General features: G+C 30.5%; 1 protein-coding gene across 1 annotated transcript; it reads right to left on the bottom strand.

Annotated features, from left to right (window-relative positions):
* Window positions 1-1,366: 1,366 nt before the first annotated feature.
* On the bottom strand, window positions 1,367-25,189 carry LOC113397915 (facilitated trehalose transporter Tret1-like). The gene is made up of 7 exons (XM_026636447.2): window positions 24,891-25,189; window positions 10,237-10,420; window positions 8,982-9,117; window positions 5,411-5,619; window positions 4,736-5,002; window positions 3,140-3,361; window positions 1,367-2,404 (listed from the first exon to the last, which is right to left on the bottom strand). Exons 1-7 carry the CDS (start codon window positions 24,908-24,910, stop codon window positions 1,871-1,873), a joined length of 1,572 nt encoding a protein of 523 aa, XP_026492232.1. The 5' UTR covers window positions 24,911-25,189; the 3' UTR covers window positions 1,367-1,870.
* Window positions 25,190-25,599: the final 410 nt, after the last annotated feature.

Raw genomic sequence — 25,599 nt, 5'->3', positions numbered from 1 at the left:
TATTTTAACGTTGCTGGATATTTTACGCCTAAGGAGAGAAATTGGGTTGACATTTCGTATAGAGCATACTCTGGAAGACCGTCATTTTTGAAGTTAGCAGCATGAAACTTTATTTTTGGGCTACCGATTTAAATATGACTTGATATGTATTTAAACCTTCCTGGATATTTTACGCCTAAGGAGGGAAATAGGGTTTGACATTTTGTATATAGGATAGTCTGGAAGATCGTCATTTTTGAAGTTAGAAGCAGGAAACTTTATTTTTGGGCTACTGATTAAAAATGATTTGATCCGTATTTAAGTGTTTCTGAATATTGTACCCTGAGGGCTGAAATACACACAATGTGATATACAAAGAGGTCTTACATTAACGTAATTTTTTAAGGTAATTTGTAAATATATTCATATTAACCGCGGGTAAAGCCGCGGGTAACAGCTAGTAATTTATAAATTTAAAATAACAATTGATAAAATCAATAGCAATTATGAGGATGTTCTGGAAATTAATTTTATAATTGCCTTGATATTGGTTTAACTATAAATTATAGAAACTAAGGATGGATTGATACTTTGTTGTTACTACACATTAGGCTTTGTTTTGATCCTACGATTAGTTTGTATGATCGACCGTTTCTGTAAATATATCATATTAGGAGTAATAAAATAAAAAATATATTTATATTATAATTCGAGTTTTATTTATTTGTATCACATTAAACTTCCTAGGCATATAAAATAACTACTTACATAAATACATCGTTTAAAAAGCACCTAGGTTGTGTTTATTATGGACACTGTATAAATCACAGATAAAAATCTCATATCACATACGATGCGGTATCTACTCGTTACATTACACTGATTATGTTAACATGAGAAATTAAATTACTAATAATGTTGTGAAATCTTAATAAATATATGTATGTATTTATATTTTTATAAATAATTAAATACATTTCTCTTCTATGAACTAAACATATTACAAACATTATTTAAAAGAGGACATACAATTATACGTAATTATATGTATTGTCAATTATACGTAATGAGTTTCGATATATGTATATATCATTTATTATTTTTTGTGCGAGCATAAAATGTTTGGAAGAATTAATTTGCAACACTATTCTAATTTCAAATCAAAATATTGAATAGTTTTTATCATAAGCATTGGAAAGGTTTTTAAAAAAATTAAATTTTGCCAAATCTCAATTTTAGTTTATGTAGGTACACTTTGTCATCCACATGTAACCACACATTTTATTTTAAATGGCTTCATAAAATAGATTAAAAGAATAGATTTCAAAATCGTAAACTTGTACAATAAAATAAATATTTTAAAAATTTATCACTGTTAAAATGCATTATAAAAATATTTTTATTATTATATACACTTCTAAACCAGGCAAGATGGTAAATTTAAAACATCAAGCTTATATTAACATTTACACATTACTTATACAATTAAATAAAAGACTCAAGTTGATATTTATTTATAACTAAATTTTAACATTTTTTAAATAATCCTTTGGATTCAGTAAGGCTAATATTCTTAGCTTTGGAATATAATATAATTAAACATATCCATTTGTGTTATGTCTCAGCTATTTTAAGATCGTTTCATTCAGTAAATCTTTAATTACGATGTCGTAAACGTTTAGACGTTCCATTTTAAGCATCATATTCTCAAGTTAATACAGGCTCACTGAATGTGCCACGTTAATATTAGGAACATGCTAATACTTGGTGCAAGCCTAGTGCTGCCGATTACCGATAATGTTGCGCAATAGGGCAAATCGTTGGCGCTCAAGTTTCATTATCATAAGTGTCTATTATTATTTAAGTAATATCATAATACTTTTCCAGCATTTCAAACGTTCTGAGTGTCTGCCGTTCTTTTACGTGTTACCCAAAGTATATTAGGCTTTTGGTAATACTGTTCTATTTGGATGAGAGATTTGCCTTTAGTTTCCGGAAGTAACAGGAATAGGACGATGGTAGCGAGCGATGCTGCAGCGCCGAAAAGTCCAAAAACTCCAGCCATGCCGATACTATTTTTCATGATAGGGTATAGTTTTGTAAATCCGAAGAGAACAGCGTTAAAGAGACAGAAAATGTAACCTCCACAAAGACCGCGTACTTTTGTAGGGAGAAGTTCGCCAATCATGAGGCCCGGTAGAAGGAAAAAGCCAAGGGTGTTAAAGGCGACGTAACCAAGGATAAGGGCCGGTGGAGTCACGCCTGTTCCGGGTCCTTGGCTCAGGAGGAAGGCGAGAGCCAAAGTGCAGACCGCCGTGCCGATACCTGAGAGGAGCACGAGGAATCGTCGGGTTACTCTTAGCAGGAGTACACAAGCGATAACTGTGACGGCAAGCCTAACACAGGCGCTCGCGTTCGCTGCCATCTGGAATTATTTACATGTTTTATAATATGTTTTATTATATATTATTATTTACTTTAAATAATTTTGAATAATTTAAAGTAACATGATTAATAGGTCTAGATCTTCGGAATTAATGTTAAACTAGAGTCACCGTCATGCTTTAGTTTTAATCAAATCCTAGATTGAACTATTAAAGAAACTCATGCTTGTTTTGATTGACCTTTGCCATTAGGGTTATCAAAAATAGCGATAGATATCACAGAGACATAACGTATCATTAAGATTATTTCCATAAATGTCAAGGATGAATTTGGATAAAAATGTATCTTATATTGAGTAATTACATTTTTATATAATACGTGCAATTGTAATAGTTTAATGTAAAAACATAAATGAAGAAAGGTTTGGTTACAGAAGCTCAGTAGTCCAATGGCATTACAAGATGAGGTAACGATACCAAGATAAATATATATATATTTTTTTTTTTTAAATATTTGACAACATCACATACATTACTCTGATCCCAATGTAAGTAGCTAAAGCACTTGTGTTATGGAAAATCAGAAGTAACGACGGTACCACAAACACCCAGACCCAAGACAACATAGAAAACTTGTAAACTTTTTCTACATCGACTCGGCCGGGAATCGAACCCGGGACCTCGGAGTGGCGTACCCATGAAAACCGGTGTACACACTACTCGACCACGGCGATCGTCATATTTCCTTTGAGTGCATTATTTTTTACCGTACTTACGTGAGGACTAAGAGAACCTCCAGCATCCTTAACAATGTCAACAGCGTAGAATATGACGACATAACTTCCGGATAAGATTTGTAGCATGTTGAACGCATTGATCAACAAAAGCGGTTTCAGTACAGGCGGCCGTAGAACCGTAGCGAGAAAACGGACGCTCTCTTCGCCTCGCGCCTTTTCCTTTTCGCGAGCCGATATTAATTCGTGAAGTTCCCGTTGCGCCTGTTTTCATAAAATTCAAATAACTTAGAACATAATATTATTATTTATTTCGTATTATATATTCAATACATATAACAGTAGCGCTAATAGTCTTTAGTCTTTTTTTACCTCTTAAATTATATACCTATTAATTACTAACCAAAGACACTATGACGATGCCTTAAGAAGATAATTAATAGTATATATATTATTTGTAGTTTAGTAATTGTAAGAAAATTATAATATATTTTATATCAATGTGCTCATGCAAGTAGCGTTTTTAGATCATATATGTATAAACGAAATAACACTGATATCGTGAGATAAGCGAAAGCATAGGTCCGATCGACTTGTGCAGCTACCTACTCCTTTCGCGACGTAGAAATAATTTGTGGAAATTTCAACTTGAAGGTCGAAGAAATGGGAGATGTATGTATGGTTTTTTGTGTCTATTTTCCTCGATGCTAACTTTACATTGAGTTTTGTAAAAGATACCCTTATGATATGAATTAAGTTTAATTACCAGTGCTATGTCATTTGTTTTAAATATAATACTCGATATCTTCAGCTATTGTTAATCGGTATTTATAACTAGTAAATATATTTCTAACTAGTCGAATATATTGGATAAAACCATGATGAAATAAGAGTGGAGTATAAAAACCTAAATAATGTTCATCAATAAAAGTGAAAAAATAAATGAAATAAAATCGACTTAAAATGCCTATAATTGTTAAACAAATATATATTGTACGATACTAACCCTTGGCTTTATAGCCTTTAATTTTATGTTTCATCTAATATCAATTTATTTATTAAATATACGGATAAAGTTATAAATATTATTTCGAAACATTTTCAATTCTAATAATAAGTGTATTCGTATCCAGTGTCCTTTTAAATAGTTAACCGAGCCAATTTGCTAGTCACGCAAAATGCCTTCGTGACTTTAACTAATTAGTTAAATTATATCCACTCAGTCCAATGAATGAACAAAAAGTTCCATTAAAATCAACATAACTAAAACTTAGCGCAATTGCAAAGAGGATAACACCTATTGACTTTGTTAGTGTTATGAATATATTCGAGAAACATCATATCAATTGTTCAGTACGATCTTATTGAGCTCATTAACGGCGATTGGTGGAATAAACACGAATGTTCCAGCAGTTTAATAAAAACAAAATACTTTGGATCTGTTACGTGGTATTGTTTCAATGGAACGTGCTGAACTTTCATAATACAATCATGTATATTGCGTAGCATTAGAGTTTTGTCTTTTGTCTAAATAAGTATTGTCTCAAATTATAATTTAGGTTATTAAAAAAATATACTTAGCTCTAGTGATTTATTATGTACTTATATAACATAAAATTAAATTAATGCTGAACTTACTGTATCTGAATCTCCTCGTAATCTCGACATAGCTGCCATGGCGTCATGGAAACGTCCTTGCCGTGCAAGCCATGTTGGGCTTTCTGGTGAGAAGCATAACGCAGCAAATGCTAGCGCAGGTAGAACTATTGATAAATGAGCCACCGAACGCCATGTCAGAGCCCCTCCCAGAGCGTATACATAGAGTACACCTAGCGAGTATGCTACAAAAGGCGTCCCTATGAGCAAGCCCCTTAACCGAGGTTCTGAGATCTCTCCTAAGTACACCTGGAAAATATGCGTTTTTTAAAGCCATTAAGTTTCTCCTAAACGTATCTGGGGGATTCTGTCGCTCTGTTTTATATGTTTAATTAATAGTAATTTAAAAAAAATGCTTAATTGGCATAAATGACATTACTTTTACAAAACAATACAATATCAAATTGCATATTTTATAGTCAACCGAATTATGTGATCAGTTGCTATTAAGCATTTGTTCTGAAGATGGTAAGATATTGAATACGTTTCTAGAACGATTTAATAATTAATCAGTCAACTGGGCACTTATTCTCTATGACACAATCAGGGCCTACATAGTTGATAGTTCCACTTAATATGTTCTATTAGTTATGGTTGCATAAAAGTTTGAACGATTATATATCACAGAGGATAGTAAAAGAAGTATCATATACGTACTTGTGAGGGTGCCGCAAGAATACCAACTGCGAAACCGCATACAATTCTTCCCAAAAGTAAAAGAGCATGGTGGGACGCTGTTCCTATGAGTATCCATCCTACAATCAGCGGCAGAGTAGACGCTTGTAGCGTTTTCCGTCGCCCTATAGCTTCCATTATAGGACCGGACAACATCGACCCTAATGGTGTTGCTGCTGAATGGATGCTTGCTGTCGACATTAACAATTGATTAAATACATACTGTAGTGTTAACATAATAGATAACCTTAAACATATTCACGATACTTTATTAACTATTGTATTTAATATAATGTTCGATATTAAAGTTAAGGTGATATAGAGTAACATAATAAATATAAGGAAGACATAATCTACCGATTAAAGTAGCAGCCGGTAAATATCCCAGTGCTCATCTCTCCGTTTGAGGAAAAGGTTGGGAGCTTATCCATCACGGTGCTCCAACGAGGATTGCTGGGTATGTGTTTGACAGATTTTCATCCAACAAATGGTCACGATGATTTCCTTCACCGCCGGGCATGAGGCGAATTATAACCCGTATTATAGTTTGAACCCGGAATCTTTGGTTAAGATGCGAGTGTCCATTTTAATATGAATACATTTAAGCCGAAGGTGCACTGCCAACACTAATCAAATACACAACAATAAAGCAGACAAAATATTTCTAGCCAGTATTTATTATTATAAATTGCCAACACAATAATTTTCCAACATGTGACAGAGGTTAATTTTGTAAAATTAAAGTTTGTTTTTGTTCATTCGATACTTCCTGTATATCTTAATTTATTCTTCATCAATTCAAATATATCTATTTTAATCATTCACATGTTCACGAGTTGCGAGACATCTAATTTATTTTACATTAAATGAATCTTACATACGTAAGCATTTATGTATGACTTTAATATTATTCATAAAATTTCTATGTCAAACTGTTTCCTGTTTTTAATTTTAATTTTATTTTTTTACATAATATATTAACTACTATACTATAGTTAACTGTACCAATACTATTTATTATAAGAATTGATAAGATTAAGTACTTAAATATAATTAAAAATATTAATTAAAAATAGTTACTGTATAAATCTTGACCGCGTTTAATGGTGGCAAGAATGCTAGCAGCATTTCCCCGTTGAATCGCAATTCCGATCCTTTGGGCTAAAAACGAACCAGCCCTCCTGTCACCAGTGGAGGGAATAAGGCGAGGTGTTATACTTTGATGAAGCTTTTTGCACCATTACTCCAAGAGCCAAGTGTTTCGACAGCAAATGGGACAAAAAAGTAATTTGACATAAGACACGAATATTTAGATTTTTTTTTTTGCTTCAGCTTTTTTCGCAGCGGCACCGGCTCTTAACATTGTTTCTCGGATATGAGACGGGGCCAACGTGTCAACGCATGTAGCTTCCCACACAAGGGCCCGTCCTCGTTCTCAGGGAACCAATGTTAATCCATCAGGTCTCTCGGCTCTGTAAGAGCAGGAACGTCGATGGCAAGAGTCCTTTTTATTGTATCATTAAGAGAACCGTGGCGGAAAAGCCTGCCTGAACTCCTAGGGCAAATATATCCGTTGCCGAACTAATATATTTGGGACTTAAATTGTCCGTAAAAAAAAAAACACATTTTGAAAAATTCAATTTAAGACCGACTTTATCAAATTGTTATTTAATTTTAATTAAATCTTCAATAACATCATCTACTTTACCTCCTATAGTTCCATCATCTAGGTACCAAATATTTAATTTAGATTTTAAATTTGAAATGCAGTTATGGATACCTAAGCTAAAAAGAACAGAACCCAATGGATCTCCTTGCTGAACGCCTACATTAGAATGAATTATATTTTTGCCAAAAAATAATTTCGTAGGTGAACTATAACATTGCCAAACGTAAGGCTAAATTTCAGGTAAATTAGAGAAGACTTCGTTAAGCAAGGCTGCCCTATCTAAGGAGTTAAAAGCATTCATTACATCAACTTTCAGAAGCATCTCGGCCTCGTTTCCTTTTATAAAGGTACGGGTAGAGTGTACTGCTGCTTCACAACCACCTCTGCTTCCAAAACCGAGTTGAAATTTGGTTTTTAGGGTGGAAACTATGTGCCTACATGCTAATTTAGATGCCAAACGGCGAAAAGTGGTCCCGATTGCTATTGGACGGATACTCCCGTCTTTTTTATTAAAGGCACAGAGTCTTGTACCATAAAGATGTGGTAAAAAGGATGAAATCACCTTACCAGATAGCATAAAATTGCAAAGATTAGTTATATCACTCAATAGGGCTCTGCCAGCGTCACCGGCCGAGGCACTCACAAGATCTTTAAGATGTTGTGGAGTGATACCATCAATACCACCAGCAGACCCGATAGAGAATGACATAATGGCGGCAAAAAAGTATATTCGTCTATTTGGATCGATAAGTAGGGTATTACCCGGAAGCGCGATGGAGTTTTGACACAGTCATATAATTTATGTAATCGTAATATACTTATTTATAGTCATTGATAAGCTCTTATCACATTTTTTTTAATCTCAGTTCGTACCTAGTCAAAAAATACTTACTAAATTTCAGTATGTTAAAACAAAATTTGGTTGTTGATTTTTTTGTCTCTACACGCATGCCAGACTTTCTCAGTTTATTTTTTTCTATCGTATCTTTAATTTTTCATAGCTCTGTTATAATTGCATTCTAATTTAATGTGTTCATTATGTAGACGTCTTCATGCAAAATAATTTAACAAAATATGAACAGCCTTAATTTCATAATAATATCCACTTGTTTCCATTTACTTCTTTCTGGTATGGAGCAGTTATATAAACTTCCTTGGCCTTGTATTCTGTACCTACAATGGCTACGCTAATTGATAACGAATTAATAGACACAACCCTCGTTTTTAGACACCGCCTCGTTTTTTTGTATTTTTATTAATTTTTGGTTTATTGACATTTATTTACGAATATTTCCACAAATATTACGTAACTTTCAATAAGCTAGCGTGTTATTGTATTAGGAAATTAAACTGTATTCAATCATTTTTGCTCCTTTCATAGTTTATTGCATAATAGTTCTTCATTAAAATCATTGTCTAGACGAATCATCGTGTCTACTAGCTTTGAAAATTAAGAAAATCTATTTATTTATCATCAAATATTTTTTGTATCGAAGTCGAATAGTACGTAATAGTAGTAATGTTCAACATTAAAAAAAGCATATTCAATATATCACTGATAGTATTGTACCATGTAACCATAAAAGCTGACAAATTGAAGTACGACAAGGTTACAGTACCTATGATCTAATTTTCAATGACCTAAATTACTTGACTTTATGATTATTATAAAAATAAAATACAATAATATAGGTACAGTACTATTTAAAAAAAGCAGGGTTCGCAACCTTCTTTTTGAGAGCATATTCGCGTATAATAATAAAATATATAGTAGATATAGTGTTCAATAAAATATTTACTTCGCACCTTTTCAATAAAAACCAAAATAACATATTTTTAGATTAGATTAATTTTGGACCCTTTTTAAATTACTTATTTACTTACCTATCCACGATCCCATCTCATCGTCAATTCTCATTGAGGAATTTTCCGTGCGAAGTTGTGGCAGAGCGACTGCTGAAAATCCAATAGGGTGTCCTGCGCCCGCCGCCAAGATGAGTACTGCGCAGGTTATTAAACACTAAAAAATAATAAATAGAATAAGCTTCTTAAACTTCTTATACATTTCATGTGAACTGATTAAAAAATCACCAATGAATTTATAATACAATAAATCGAGAATGATTTTTGATTTTCAGATGATTTAATATGAAACATCACGGTTCAAACCCGGATAAACAACATTATTTTTTAACGAAACCATCACGAGGAAACCCACCTCTTCGTCGGAGGATAATCCACCACATGTTTATCGACGAATCATTACTGAAATATATTTCAGAAACATTCTAACAATAGAACATTTTATTTTAGACATCAATAAATAATTCAAAAATGACTGTAGTATTTTGTTTGCCATGACAAAGTAATAATACAAGTTGTCATGACTAGATAAATACGTAATCGTAGCATAATCATATACCATGGCATCTTATATCAATTGCTTTGTATAGAAAATTATTGACATTATCTCTTACGTCATGAACTTGACATTAGGTCGTAAGTACCTCGATTTATCTTTACATGTGATATCGGAAAATACCGTCATATTAAATTAATCGTTACCTCTTATCTGGTAATTTGAGCTAGCAATATACTTAATTGGGATCAAATGGTGTTTGCGCCCTTACTGTAACCGCCTTACATCAACAACAATTTAATAAAGACCGAAGACCGTGGATCACACGTTTCTTCTCTTAATAGTAACAAGTCAGTAAATGTTACACGCGCAAAGTAAGGCTGTCTATAGTATTAAGTAATTGTATTTCACAAACTGCAATCATAGATTTTACCACGCGTTTTATGTTTAAAGTAATACGACATATTTGTCATACATATACACCTGTAAACACACACATAAAAAATTCAGAAGTGCTTGTATAATGCAAACAACAATACAAGTTTATAAAACAATGCTTAATGTTAACGATAACGCTTAATGTTTATTTCTTGCAGACAAGTTTAGGATTAAAGATTTGCGAATAAATATTTAGTAAGCAGATCATTGAATTGTCCAAACTTTAAAAAAAAATACTGTATCTTTCCTTGTTAACCCAATGATAAATACAACCGATTTCGATTAAGTTGGCAAATCGCAACCGAGACTAACTAGCTGCGTTAGCATTCATCAGATTAATACCTGATTAAAAACACCTCGAACTGATGAATAGGTTTCTCCTTTCACGTAAGGAGGTAGAGTTGCCGTTGAACTGATGCTGCGGAGAAAACTTTGAAGAGCTTCATATTCTTCCGCACTTTGGGCTTCTTTGTTGGCAACTTGCGGCTTTTTGCCCTTGGCCAACATGACTTCATGTGCGCCATCACTAAAAACGTTTTTCATATAATTTTAATTGAAACTCATTTTAATTTTTTTTCTAGTCTACATTTATTTTATTTTACAATATATATTTTTTTCAATCAAGAAATTACTTATTATTATCGGTTGTAACACTAGGTTGTATGAAATTTTAACCACTCCTTGTTAATCGTTGTTGTCACATGTTATATTCGTATATACAAACATTAATATTTCAATGGTATTTATTACAGGCGTAAATAGCATTGGAATATTAATGTTTGGTGTTTTAAAAAACCTTTTAAGGCCTTTTAAGACGGCGAAACTAATATTAAATATTATTATTATTTTAAATGATTTCATCATATTTTTCAATGCTTGATTCTCAAATGATTATGAAGTACTTAGATAAAGGCTGATATTTAAATAAAGTGAATAGTTATCTACAATATAGGCGAGTGGAATTATATTAACAATATAAAAGTTTTCATTAAACACGTAGGTAAGAGTTAGAATATTGATTCCAATCTACGAAAGTGGGTTCGAACGAAAGTGTGTTACAATCAAAATATATGTACCTCATGTTCTGATGGCAAACTGCCTCTTCCTCTGAATTATAAAAAAAATATTTAAAATAATTTAGATCTTTGCGTCTATAGGTGTTGCCATCGGTAAAGACATAATTCAAACATTGGATTATAAATAACGTCTTTTTCTTGTCTTATTCTATTATTACATAATCTTTTAAATTAGAGAATAAAACTGGTGTTGAAACAAGATTGGATTAAGTAAAAGATGACATAAACAGTAATTATTAATTTTGTCATCGGTGTTATAAGAAAAACCAAGTCTCGTATTACATACTAATATTACAACAGCACGCCTAAATAAACCAATACACAGTGAGTATTGATTTATTTAAGGACATGAAGGCATATAGCCTTTATAACTGCCTATTAATATTCAAATAAGTTATAGTTTTGAAAGTATTTTATATTATGGTTGAAACAATTTTTAATACTTTAAACACACTAGATATATACTAAATCACCAATAAATAATTTGCATGTTAAGGTTAATGTCCGCAATTAGCCTAGTAAATATTTTTTACATAAATGTTTTTGTGGAGCATTAGACGTTTATCTATTACTGGATATTTCACGCTTGTGTTTGACGTTGAAAAAAACTATGTATCGACAAAAATTGATAAAAAACAATAAAGGCTGACATCGGACGCTCGCTAACGTGTCAAATCATTTAATAAGTACTTTCAACATTGTCTCTAAACATAAAACTACAGAGTAAGTAGGTCGTGAAATGTGAATTTTATCGTGAGCGACGTGAAATACACCATAAATATAGTTTCGAAGCTTATCTGCACAATATGCTATGACGCGAAGAAATAACTTTTTTGTCTACTATAACAAATAGTTTTACATCATATTGTTAAGGTTTTGTTTACTATAACTGAACAATGAAGTAATCTCTTTTACCTCTAATAGAGATATATCTAATTATATAATATTAAGATTTGTGTATGTAAACTAAATATATATAAATTTTTATAAATGGGAGAAGTGATATAAATTTCTTAAGTGAATATTTCTAGTCATTAGTGATTTCATATCAGTTTCTTGATCTAAATAAGGAAGTAATGTTATGAAAAAAACTAAATATAATTAAAAAGCAATTTCATGAAATACCCGCGTCCATAGTTGCATAGGTATTGCAAATATTTAAACAGCAACATTTAATTGTATAATTTTCTTTATAAAATATATAATTTCATAATTTTAAAAACACAGTGTAGGATGAACATGCAGGATGTTCGCCTGGTATCCAATTAAAAAACAAACATTGAAATTTGTTTAGAGCCGTCGAAGATATTGCGTAATATGATACAAAATCATGCTAAATAAGGACCTCCTTCTTTTTTTTTGAATCAATTAAAAGTACCACTACCAAATATGAACCAAATACGTGTATTTCGCTGAGGAAATGAATATTTTAATTTAAATTCATCAAAGCCTAGTAATAACCTAACTAAGTAATAACCTAGCTAAAACAAAATATAAATAATTATTACGTGTAAGCCACATTGGTATATCCAAACCAAACTGCAGTGTTAACTATACTAGAACTCCGGAAACCTACTTATCATATTAGAAATATTAACCGATGTTTGATATATATATATATATAAAGGCAGCATTTTTACCGATGAACCAATCAATTCAACAAATGTGACTTTCTCAGTGTTAGATTAGGTTAGTTATTATAAAAGTAATTTTGATTCAAGATCTCTACAAAGTATACAACCAAGTCGCTTCCCACTGTCTGTACACTTAGATTTTTAAAATATGCAACGCATTTTAGTGCGGTTTTCATCAATAAGTAGACTAATTCAATAGGAAGGTTTATATGTATAATACATGCATATTATAGCAGAACCTACGGAAATGTAAACTTTCCTAATCTAAGAAGTATAAGATTTTTTTAAATGTTTGTTCTTCAATTTAAAAGTTGTATTTAGACCCTTATTGTACCCGTGTCAAATCAGTACGGGTCAGCTAGTATAATATTAAAACATGCTTACTGTGATATTAAGACTTTTTGATAGTTTTGGTTTTTAAAGTCGTCAACCAAATAGTTTTCATTTTTTACGCTTCTGGTATTATTTACTTTTATTACAATGTACTAATTGATACTAGTTTAAATATAATCATTATTCGTTTTTAGAATTAAGCTCTGGTATACTACAACGCATAAAGTCAACGAACCCTGATATCTCTACCTTGTTTTTTATAAAATATAAAATAAAATTAATATTTAATTATTATATTTCAATATATTATTTATAATATTAAAATTAATTGTATTTAAATTCGTTTTATATGTTTTCTTACAATTGGAAGCAAAACATCATTATAAATTATATTTAAAATAATGTACAGTCAATTCGTCATATGTGTGAAAAGCTTGTATTGATTCCTTTTGAGGTTAATATTAGAACAAAAGATATCGTAGAGTAAAAGCAAGAATATGTTTATGGCTCATGTAAAAATAAACAGTTTTAAAGTTGTTTAATAATCTATTTACACTTGACGTAAGCATCATTAAAATAAATAAATGTTTATTGATGCGAATTCTAGAAATTAATTCAATCAAGGCATAAAGCAAAGGTTCAATAAAGACAGCTTTGATACGGTCATGTGTACATCATCTGCGATTCATTAAAGAACAAGGTACAGATTGTAACAAACTGATTAACTTGAAAATCTGTTATATACATATATCGATATTAAAGAGTTTTCTTACCTTTGAATTTTTATAATACGCAATCTTCGTCTATAATATAAAGCGTATCCAAATAATAAAAGCACCATTTTACTTTTGTTATTCAAGGATGTAACTGAGGCCTACGTCCTGTTCCTGGGCTCAAGTAATGAGACTGATACTTAGTAATGATCAACTTAACCTTTAACTTTTCTGTGATACGACCATGTATTCATTATTGATAAGTATACAAATATAATAAACATATATGCCCACTTCTGCTGGACAGGTGTTTTAGATCATTGAAATTAAAAAGGGGATGTTGCGTAAATGATGTTAAATTTTATTTGTATGTAAAAAAATGACCTTTTGTTATTTTTAAAAATAATAAAGTGGTTTAAGGCAATCACCTACATACATATTTGGTGATCTTTATATATTAATTCTTCTTTCAACTATCATATACAATTATATAGGATTTATTTTTGCTTTATTAAATTTTGGCTCTAAATTTTCTTCTTTTAAAAACCCGACGGGAGTTCAATTCCAAGACAAATATATTTTTAAAAAATAAATTTTAATTCAATTTTATTCATTACGTTTAAAAGGAACCGACATTATAAATATCCGTTTAATGTAATGTAATGTATAAACTATGTAATATTATCTTATGTAAATATTTAATCAGTAATGCGTCTGAAAGTCCCGGCAGATAAATAAAAAGAGTTTATTTTGATTTGAGTTTATTAAGCGAATAAAATAAAATGACATGCCGTGTGAATATTTTTCAAAACGAAAATAATCATTAGAATGTACTCTTGCTATAAACGTTTTACTACATAGATATTATGTGCAATATGAATGACTTTTCTATGACTTTGTAAGAAGCCGGGACGTGCAGCAAGTAATCATATTTTTAATAAGTGTGTTATTAAGGCTGTTAATTCTGCTGATACGTTGTTTAAATGTTAATATTGCTAATCACTGGCACGTTGAGGAAGGTATTCTTTGTATATACATTGATATCACTACTCATTAAACGCCCATCAGTCTCGTTCACGTTTGTTTAATATCTTGTATAAACATGTGTGTCATGAGGGTGTAATTCAAGTGTGTTGTTGATATAAAAATAGCTTAAAAATGTTTAAGCAATTTCTGTGACTTTATTTCTTTTGATTAATAAGTAGTTATTTACTTGGTGGTAGGGCTTTATGCAAGTCTGTCTAGGTAGGTACCACCCACAATCATATATTCTTCTGACAAACTGCAATACTCGTACGTTACGTTACGTTACGGTAGTATTAACGTTATTTACGTATTATTGTGCTCCGATTTTTGAGCAAGGGTGTGTGAGCCAATGTAACTAGTACTTTACCAATTATTTCCATAGTTTGGTGGCACAATATGAGAAACTATTTATATTTCTTACAGTACTAATGTATATGGGCAGTTAAAATATATAATTAAAACACATATAAGTAAATATGGAGTAAAATAATTAATGACATAGTTTCGTTTTTAAGCAAAACATATTTATGGTACGTGCGCTCCGTGTGATTTTGATTCTACAGATACTCACGGCATAGAGACAATATGTCTATTGTGATTACATATTTTTTTATTTCAATTGTTTAGTAGGACTTGCAATGTGCCATCTGATGGACATGCTTATCGCCCATAGACATTGGCACTGTAAGAAATATTAAGCTAATCTTTTTTCAAATTTAAAAAGGTTGCTAGCTCTTATCTAGTCTTTATACTTTATTCTCTGTGGTTTAATCGATTTTATTAGAATAATGTTACTAAATTTATGGATACTAGTGGTCGCCCATTGGTCGAAATTCGATCGTAATTGATTGTTAATAAAATATTAGATGCGTTGATTCGAAAGATATGTCGGAAAAATGAGGCTCAACTGAATGATATCTTGTCACTACTGATACATATATGACAAAACTATAAGAGAACTTGGCTTTAGTTAACTTTAAGAATTGTACATCATAAAGTGACAATACATATAACATTTGACAAGATAATAGAATACTATAATAATTTCTTCATAAATTATACGTCAACTACTACAATAAAAAAATTCAAATATAAATGTTATTGATTTACATTTTTGAAATGACTTGTCATTACCAGAATATACGTAAACTATGAATGTTTCATATTAAATATTATGTGAATAAACGTGTATGTATGTGTTGACGTATCGTAGTGTGTGTATTTTTTTTATTGTATTTCTAATACATATTTTATAAAAATATTAGTCGTCGGCACTCCTTCTCCACACAAACTTTAGTGCCAAATTTCAAACAACACATCTTTTTGGTAAAAAAGGAGTACAAAATTATTGCTTCACGTATTAATATATAGATTCTTTACTTTTCAAATTCCATCTTAAAATCCAACACACGAAAGCGTTGCGATCGCCTACATGTCTACATCGTTTGACCGTGGACGTTTCGCCTTTGTCAAATAATTTGCATGCCTTTAACTAGGTGCGGTTTGAATACGATATCGATGTTTAGTTTAAAATGACAATGGTTCGTAATAATAAATAATTATTATTGACGTTTTGTAATACATTCCAGAAATAGCGAAGAATTATTTAAAAACGTTTTTCTCTATGTTTCGTTATATCATTGTCGATTGGAAATAAATTTTAGTAATATATTTTTTACTGAATAAGTTATATCTCGTGGTTGGCTGCAAATTGAAACAGAAAAACAACTCATCAGATATTCTACCGCCAAATAGCAGTAATTACTCAATATTGTTTCGTTTCGGTTTGAAGGGTGAGTGAGCCAGTGTAACTATAGGCATAAGGGATATAACGACTTAGTTCCCAAGGTTGGTGGCGTATTGGCGATGTAAGGAATGGTTAATATTTCACACAGCGCCATTGTCTATGGGCGATGGTGACCACTTACCGTCAGGTGGCCCATTTGCTCGTCTGCCGACCTATATCATAAAAAAGTATTTGCCACCTTAATGTACATATTTACTGGATATCTCCTTTGGTTTGGACCGAAAATTATATTTTGATTGACAAGTTTCAACAAACTACGAAAACATAAAAAAATATTAAAAAATATTAAGAACATTTTTCAAACCAGCCCTAATGTATTCTATTTAAAATAAAAACTCAAATATCGTATTTTTAATTATTATGACGAAGAAAAGTTTATGAGTTAAATATAAAATTATTTTTATAAATATCTGACATTTTTTATATCGTTTTTAAATATAATTTAGTTTTGGTTACATAAAATATGCAGGCTTATGTCTAAAATGGTCAGAGTCCAAGATTTTTAAAACAGTATGCATTTATACTAAATCTTTATACATAAAGAACAAAATCTTGAATATCGATGATAGAATAAACACATGGGATGTTATTGGTAGTGTTTGTGGAAAACCTAAAATGGATATGGTACCAATCAAATTGAACACAGGTAGTAGATATACAAATTCTGAATTAGAAGTTGCAAATAAAATAACATTTCATTTAAAACCATCTACATTAGATACAGCTAGATTATTAAATAATAATGTTTCTAAATGCGTTATTGATTTTTCATTTGAAAAAGTCTCTGCAATAGATATCATAAAAGTATTTAAAACTCTCAATATTAAAAAAACTAACGACATATGGGGCGGTAAAATTTATTAATAACATCATATACGATATTGCTATATAGCAGTAATTCTTAACAAGAGTTTGGACTCGGGTTCATTTCCTAACTTGTTAAAATGTAGTAAAGTATTATCACTTTTTAAGACTGGAAACAGAAGCGATCCCAGTAATTACAGGCCTATTTCAATACTCCCATCTTTAAGTAAATAATTTAATTCGAAAAAAAATTCTTATTTCAACTTTCGGTACAAATACTATTTTTCATAGCAAGAGCAATTCGGTTTTACAAGAGGTTACATACTTAAGTCAGAGTCCAATAAGTTTAATTAATGGAATAAAGTCTTCTGGATCTACGTTAAAAATGGGTGTTCCACCCAAAAATGTGTGATCAAATAAGTATTCAAGTACTTAACGGTGTTATTGTCGTAAACGTTATGTATTATGTACACTATATTTCAATGGTCATAAATACTATTTTAATACTTAAATGTCATTTTTTTTTTAAATAAATACATTGTGTTTTTATTATTTATATCATCATCTTATTCAGATAGGTCACATTTAAATGTATTGACATGTCACTATACAAGAATGCTTGAACTTTTATTCCTTAAATGGATTTCAAAAAATCGCAAGGTTAAAAACAATTTTGTTTGACATATTTCGCAATTCCTTTGGATATATATTTTGTTTGACTCAACATTTAATGGAAACGGGTCAACGATCCATTATATTATGCCGATTTGGCACGAATGAAATGAATACGAATATATACATATGTACATACGTTCGTGTTTAGTATTAACCATCTAAATTTCATAATTATATACCAAACAGTTTTACTTGGTGGTAGGCTTTGTGCAAGACCCTCTTAGTCATCAGATATTCTACCGCCAAACACCAAAATTTAGTATTGATGTGTTCCTATTTTAATGGTGAGTGAGCCAGGTTAACTACAGGCATAAGAGACATAGCTCCAAGGCTGGAGGCGCATTCGTGTGATGTAAGGAATGGCTATAATTTCTTACAGCGCCAATATATTTGCGCGGTGGTGACCACTTACCATCAGACGGCACATTTGCCCATCAGCTTACTTATTAGATTAAAAAAAAGATATATGAAAAACATTTTTTTTTTCATTTGACAATTTGTTTTCTCCATTCGAATTCCATCAAATAAACTTAAACCGTCGGCTAACAATGCGTACTCACTGTTACTATTATTCATGTCAGTCAAGCGTACTTCAGAAATGCAAGTAGGTGTATAAGAAAAACTATTCTTTTTATAATAAAAATATTAAAACATCCATATATATTATGTATACTTTTAAGTATAAACGTAGAATATTTTTTTTATATTACTACGTATCTAATTATATTTTCCTTATTTATATTATTCACCGTAATGTTGTTTGGAAGAGGCAACCGATAACGCCTTTTTTGTGGGTAGTATCTCTGTTGGACATCTGTGTGTTCGTGGCGTAAAACTGTCTTAAATATTTTGATATTTATTTATTTATTTGTATAACAAATATGTATTTGTATACTATATTACATTAGCTGCCTGTAAATTTCTCACTTCTGGGCTAAGGCCTCCTTTCCCTTGTAGGAGAAGGTTTGGAACATATTCCACCACGCTGCTCCAATGCGGGTTTGGTGGAATATACATGTGGCAGAATTTCGTTAAAATTAGACACATGCAGGTTTCCTCACGATGTTTTCCTACACCGCCGAGCACGAGATGAATTATAAACACAAATTAAGCACATGAAAATTCAGTGGTGCTTGCCTGGGTTTGAACCCGAAATCATCGGTTAAGATGCATGCGTTCTAACCACTGGGCCATCTCGGTTCTCTATACTATATATATATTAATTAAAAATTTAATGCGTTTGAAAATCACAAACGAAATAACGACAAAAATTTAAACGCTGTTTGAAATTGTGATTTGCATGATTAATGTTTAAAGACTATACAAGTACACTCTATTGTGTGCAATGTAGGTATTTGTAGATCGAATACCAAGACGACTGCAAAATTTTTATGAACTATTGTGATATGATATTTACGAGTCGAAATTTGAAACGCACGTTGTTACGCAAGCGAAACATTTCTGTAATATTAGAATATGAATCGAATTCTGTGACATAATTTGCTATAAGGTAAATTTTATCATAACAGGATAAATTGTACAAATTATCTTACGTAATGTTCAATAAATAGCAATCAGATGTGAGTTGACCTTCAATGTAGAGTGTCATTATGATCATCGATGATGATTGTAGTGATACATTAATATTATGTCTAAAAAGTATCGAGGTAGAAGTTTTTTCAATCTACATAGTATTTTACTCGTTATATTTGAAACCACTTTTAAGAAGGAAAAGTCTTAACCGGTTTATAATGTCCACACCTATAATCCTTATGAACTTCTCTAAGAATAATATCAGATTAATAACATAAATTCGTACATACCTACATAATACGTTTAAAATGTCATGATTTGTTTATTAGTTTATTACACAATATAATATATGATATTTGTATTTAATGTAGGCTTACTAAGCATTTTGCACCATGCATTATGGTACGATAAAAAATTGAGTAACGAAAACAAAGGATTGCAATAATGTATCAAAATATGTCTGGTTTTAAGTATAATTATATTTGCTATACAATTACACTAATATAACGTATTTTAAAAACTGACAAAAAAGGAATGGAAAATGTATTAATTTTTGACAGTCCAACCATAGCAAATAATTAAAAAATATACCTATTTTTTTACAAGCGAATATATCGCAATATTTCTGTGTATATAACGCGCACACTACTATTGATACGTGACGATCAGTATCATGATGTTATCAGTGCATACGACGCTAAGTAAGTTGAAGTAGCATCCGCGCGTGCTTAACTAGCCATAGCATAAATATCGAAAAGTAAGTAATAAGTCGATATAAACACAAATGGCTTCATTTGGTCGAGGAAAACAATGAAATATGTGAATTAATCTATTTATATAAAATATATAGCTAAGTTGGAGGTATATACTTAGTATTATATGATTGAAAAACACGATTCCTTAATTTTCTCAATGAATACTTTAAATAAACCATAAAACGATATATTTGAATAAAATATTATGTACATTTTTTATAATACATTTATTTTTGTTGTAAAGTTTTAAATATGAAAAAAAAAAAATTGATTGCAAAGTTTCTACTGTGTTGCTTATCTTATAATTATAAGTAAGAAAATAAAATGTTCAGATGCCGCGAATATTTGGTTATTAGGGCGATACTCGAAGGCTGTACTTAAATAATAAGTCAACATTGGACGCAGGAAATACCAAGTACTATTATGTTCACAGTTCTCTCTAAGAACTTCTCGCGGCACAAGCGAAAATTGGCGTTGAAAAATTATTGACGACATTAAAACATTATAATTCATTATTACCAGACGTCGCCTGTTTAAAATGAAATATTTAATTTTTAATAAATTCTTTAATCAGCCAAAAAAATGATACAAATCTTATATATGTTGTTCTTAATATGTTGTTATTGTTAATATATATTATGCAGATACAAAATAAAATTTATATATATTATACGTTTTATTATATTGGTAAGGTAGTGTTGTGCCAAAACTCTTTTCTGGAACACGATAAATACAATGGCACAAATATCATGTCTACATATTCAACGGTTTTTACGTCATGCGCGTTAAAAAATAGCGATATTTTTGTTTTATTCATGTTAGTAGAAGATAAATATTATGTACACTAACTTTAAGCTCTAACAATAAATTAATGTATTGTGAATTGTTAAATATTGATATTGAAAATTATGAGGAAATATTCGATTTAATTTCATAAAGCACATGTATAAATTATCAAAACGTAAAACGTATTATCAAATTCACAATCGATTTGTAGATTTAACAAGTGACAGATAAAAAATACTAGATTTCTATTGAATCATTGAAAATCTACCGATAATGAAATTTTTATTTAGTGCTCATGAAATCAGTGTTGATATGATAGTTACATTTTATCAATTTTGTTAAGTAAATGGGATTTTGATAGCTAAATTCGAATTCAAGAAGAGTCTTATCAAGGTATATCATTACGTGTCTTTTATGTGGTATCAGTATTATCTAAATAATAATAATTAGTACAGAAATGGATGCTTTACAATAAAAAAAAAAACACGATTTGCCTGTCTGCTATAGATTAAAATTCATAATTAAATATATGTTTTTCCAAGCATGCCATGTCACAGTCGACAATTCTATAATAATAATATACAAGTTGAGATTTCGGAGAGTAATTCTTTAAAGGTTCAATCATTCACGTAACACTAAATTGCTGTTAGGAAATTAAAAATAAACAATAAGTCTAGGTGCTTATAATCGTCATATGACAAAATTGAATTGATTTATTGTAAAGCTAGCACGGAAAGTAAATAGGAATGTAGATTGTATAAAAGAACAGGCAAACAGGCAAATTCAGTAGTAATTCTTTTTCCTCAAATATTATAATGATGTTCTATTGAACGATTTTGGCTACGACGGCCGTTATGAAGACCGCAGAGACACAGACCCAGTATCATGCTTACTTTACGGCACAGGAGTGTAAACAATGTTAACTTCTGAACACCGTGTTTCTACTGAGAATTACTTGGTAGAGAACCTCGATATGCTTTATATTCGGGTATGGACCTTGGCGTCTGCAACCTAATAAACTAGCTAGTAAATCAACGAGGCAGTCAAGTAGTAGGTATTTGAACTAGTCGTTAATTAATATTTATATATTTTTTTTGTATACCTACCTACCTATATATACATATACCTACCGAGGTACTTATATATCATATACATAGGTAGTAACTACAAAAAAGAGTTAAAATACAGAATCTAATCAGAAGGCCGTTAGTTATTATTTTACTAAAGTAATAAAATACTTTCTATCGACTAATTCATTTGATGTTTCTTTCACGACTTCAGAAACATGACGCGATTCTAGAATGAAATGTTTACATATAAAAAAAAAAAAATAATAACATCGCACGTATGTTCATTGATTTTAATAACTGTCAGATTTTTATTGTTTTTAATTCCGAAGCCAAGGATAGATCTGTTCACTCAATAAGGCACGCCCCTCCTGCGTTCAACTACTGTCTATTTTGTATTTACTCTTTTCCTGTCTTTATTCTTACTTTAGGCACCTCACGCATGAACTAAGATGCCATATGTCGATAATTTAGAGTGGAGTGGCCTTGATTGAACAGATATTGACTGAACAGATCTATCCTAGATCTATACGAGATGATTCGAAAAAAAATAACAAAATATATTGTAATTATAAAATATCTATCTATGTAAAATCTAAACATGAATATAATTTAAATGGCTATTTGTGATTTCAAAATAACCATAATAATTATTTTCAATTTGTAAATAATGGATAGGGTTTTTGAATTCTTAGGTACCTATCGTTTTAATCTTTCTCTGATCAAAATCGGTTGAGTCTATTCAAATTTTTAATAACGTAAAATTTATCCGTAAAAAGGAAAAGAAGCACTGTTTTACATACGTGCTCTACGACGTGTTTAGAATTTTTTATCTATTTAACGCGTGTAAAACTGCGGGATATATATATACTTATAATTAAAGAGTAAATAATGTAATCTAGAGATGATTTGATCTAAGATACAAACAAAATATAGACATTTTTTTGTAAACAATATAAAGGCAAGGTTTTACTATTATAACCTAATAACATCAAGGTATATTTGTTTTTTCCGGATGTATCTTTTTTATTCCGTGTTTGTTCTGTGTTTAGGATTTTAATAAATGATACATTCATAAAGTAAAGCTTCCGACATTTGAAAAAGATTAAGTACGCCCGCCTGCTACTTTTGTTATAATGTTAGGATACCAGGAGAAACACATGGATTTTTTACACAACGATTTAAGATTAATCTCACGGCTTAAGTGTAGTCGGGCCTTTATTAAGGTTAATATTTTTACACTCAGCTGATTGTTACTGACATACAGACAGTAAACCCGTATTTTTGACGTATTAATTTCATGTCGTAATAACTCCGGTTTATTCAAGATATTTAAAAGATATAAGTTACGGTCACTCGCCGAGCTAGACCAACTTGTGAGTTTTTTCACACTAAGTTGACTTAATGGCTAATTAATAAGGTGTTTATTAGAGTTAGGTTGAATGTAAGTTAACGCATGTTACAGTTACATGCAACCCTTGCAGATTGAACGAGTCGGCGCAGATTTTATTAAAATTAACTATATCCAGGTTTAAGATTTTTTAAAAGGAAACTAATTACTGGTTTTAATGATTAGTTATGTCCGGCTGTAGAGTTTGGCTAATGTATTTTTGGTCAAGGCAACCCTTTATTATAGATTTATAGATGTATCAATCTACATTGTACAAATTTGTTTTCATCTACTTTCGATGAATGTTCCAATTATATGGTAACTAGCTACTATTATTCTATAAATTGAAATGGTTATTATTCAAATTAAATAAGATTGCTATTAAACAAGTACGGAAGTCGCTTTTAATCGTTTTGAAATAATCTAGTGTAAATTAGAATAAACCTTTTATGTATGTGTTTGAGAAATTTGACGCAATGTGGCCTCGATATTGAATGGCCTTCGCCAAGTCAGACTGCCCATATCTTAGCGTATCAAGTTTTACAAAAAGGACAATAGAAATAAAATATAAAAAAATTGAGTCTCATTTGGGCTCCTTTAAAATTATACTAAATGTTCCTATCGCAATGAAATTGTTTATAACAATTTGGTATTATTATTAATTTATCAAACGTAAAGCGTACCATGTGTTAATATATTGAAGACATTAAAAATATAGAGTAATAAGTCATAGAAAGTCATTTACTTTTAGTTTGATTTTATAATAACATATCAAGTCGATTGAAAACTTTTTTTTATAATAAATTAACCAATGAATAAACCAACAATCTACATATTACCTTTAATATTTTTTTTTTGTTTGAAGGTCTGTATGGTATTGTTTAAGCTAATAAAGAGTAAAAATTAACAATCCTATAAGTGTTTGAGTCTTTCAATAAGACTTTTGCTGAGATCATCGAACAATTTAAATTAAAAAAATATAAATGTAATAATTATTTGTTTTTGTATATGTGAGAAATTCTATCATGTAAATAGTAGGAAACTAATTAAAAACAAAAAAAACTTTAAGTAGGACTTTTACGAAATTTAATTAAAAATAAACTGTAACGTAAGCAGCAATTAATTTTAATGTTAAAAATTAAAATTGGTTAACATTCAAATAAAATTTTAAATTATTTTTACTATTCAACATGATTATACATTTAAAAAAAATATTGTTGTATTACACTTTATTATTACACTTAAAGTATATGTAATTAAAAAGGAACTACTTCGTGACGAGTAGGTTTGTACCTACGACAATTAGTTTTAAGTAAAAATGAACAAAGAATTTATGAATTATAAGAATTCAAAATGAATTTTAATTTTGCTTAATAAATTCGTGCAATAAAACTTACCGTTTCTTCGTGTCTCTCATCTTTAGTTGCCGCTTTACCTATTAAAAGGATTTAAGTTCTATATAAGCAGTGCTAATTTGAAATTGATCTAACTTAAAATTAGCTCGTACACCGGTAACACTTCCAAGTACTAATGTGGTGGTGCGTAGTACTATTTTATTTATTATTCACTCCGGAATGTCAAAACATTGTGAATGAAAGCGATCAATAGAGAAGCGTTCCGGTGACGACGGCGACTGGTGGCGGTCGAAGCGCCGAGCGACTGCGGACGAGAGAAATCGTTTTAGGACTGTCTCAGCTATGGCCAGCAGCTATCACGAGCGCTCAGCGCGGTCCGATCGCGTTTGTGTGACGTCACCATACATCATACATGAAAAATTAAATGTCGCGTGCGTGAGTTTGCACATTTGGACAAAGTCAAGCCGATACGTGACCATGACGTCACTTCACTTACAACAATACATAACTATTTTATTTTACGATTTACGTGATTTAAAAACATAGATCCTATACCTTTATGGTCTGTTTTAATTGAGTTTAAAATACGAAAATAAAATGTTTGTTTTAAAAACTAGGCAAGGCAGACTTGTTTCGTGTATTAGAGCGAGTGAGATGAACCCTTAAAACTAGTATTTTAGTTAACATTAAAATAACTTTGCGCAGTATTTTTAAGGTTTGTATCAATCGATATCTGATGGAGATCTACATC

Source organism: Vanessa tameamea, chromosome 13 (genome assembly GCF_037043105.1).
Source record: "Vanessa tameamea isolate UH-Manoa-2023 chromosome 13, ilVanTame1 primary haplotype, whole genome shotgun sequence".
NCBI lineage: Eukaryota > Metazoa > Arthropoda > Insecta > Lepidoptera > Nymphalidae > Vanessa > Vanessa tameamea.
Note: the sequence above shows the minus strand (reverse complement) of the source record. Positions and strands in the feature narration are given on the sequence as shown.

What these genes read in the sequence shown, in the direction of transcription:
- LOC113397915 (XM_026636447.2), bottom strand. Translation starts at nt 24,910, where the DNA reads ATGAGAGACACGAAGAAACG. An exon ending in ATGAGAGACACGAAGAAACG is followed by an intron (nt 10,421 to 24,890) that starts GTAAGTTTTATT and finishes AAACGTTTTTAG; the next exon opens with TGATGGCGCACATGAAGTCA. An exon ending in TTCTTGCGGCACCCTCACAA is followed by an intron (nt 5,003 to 5,410) that starts GTACGTATATGA and finishes CATATTTTCCAG; the next exon opens with GTGTACTTAGGAGAGATCTC.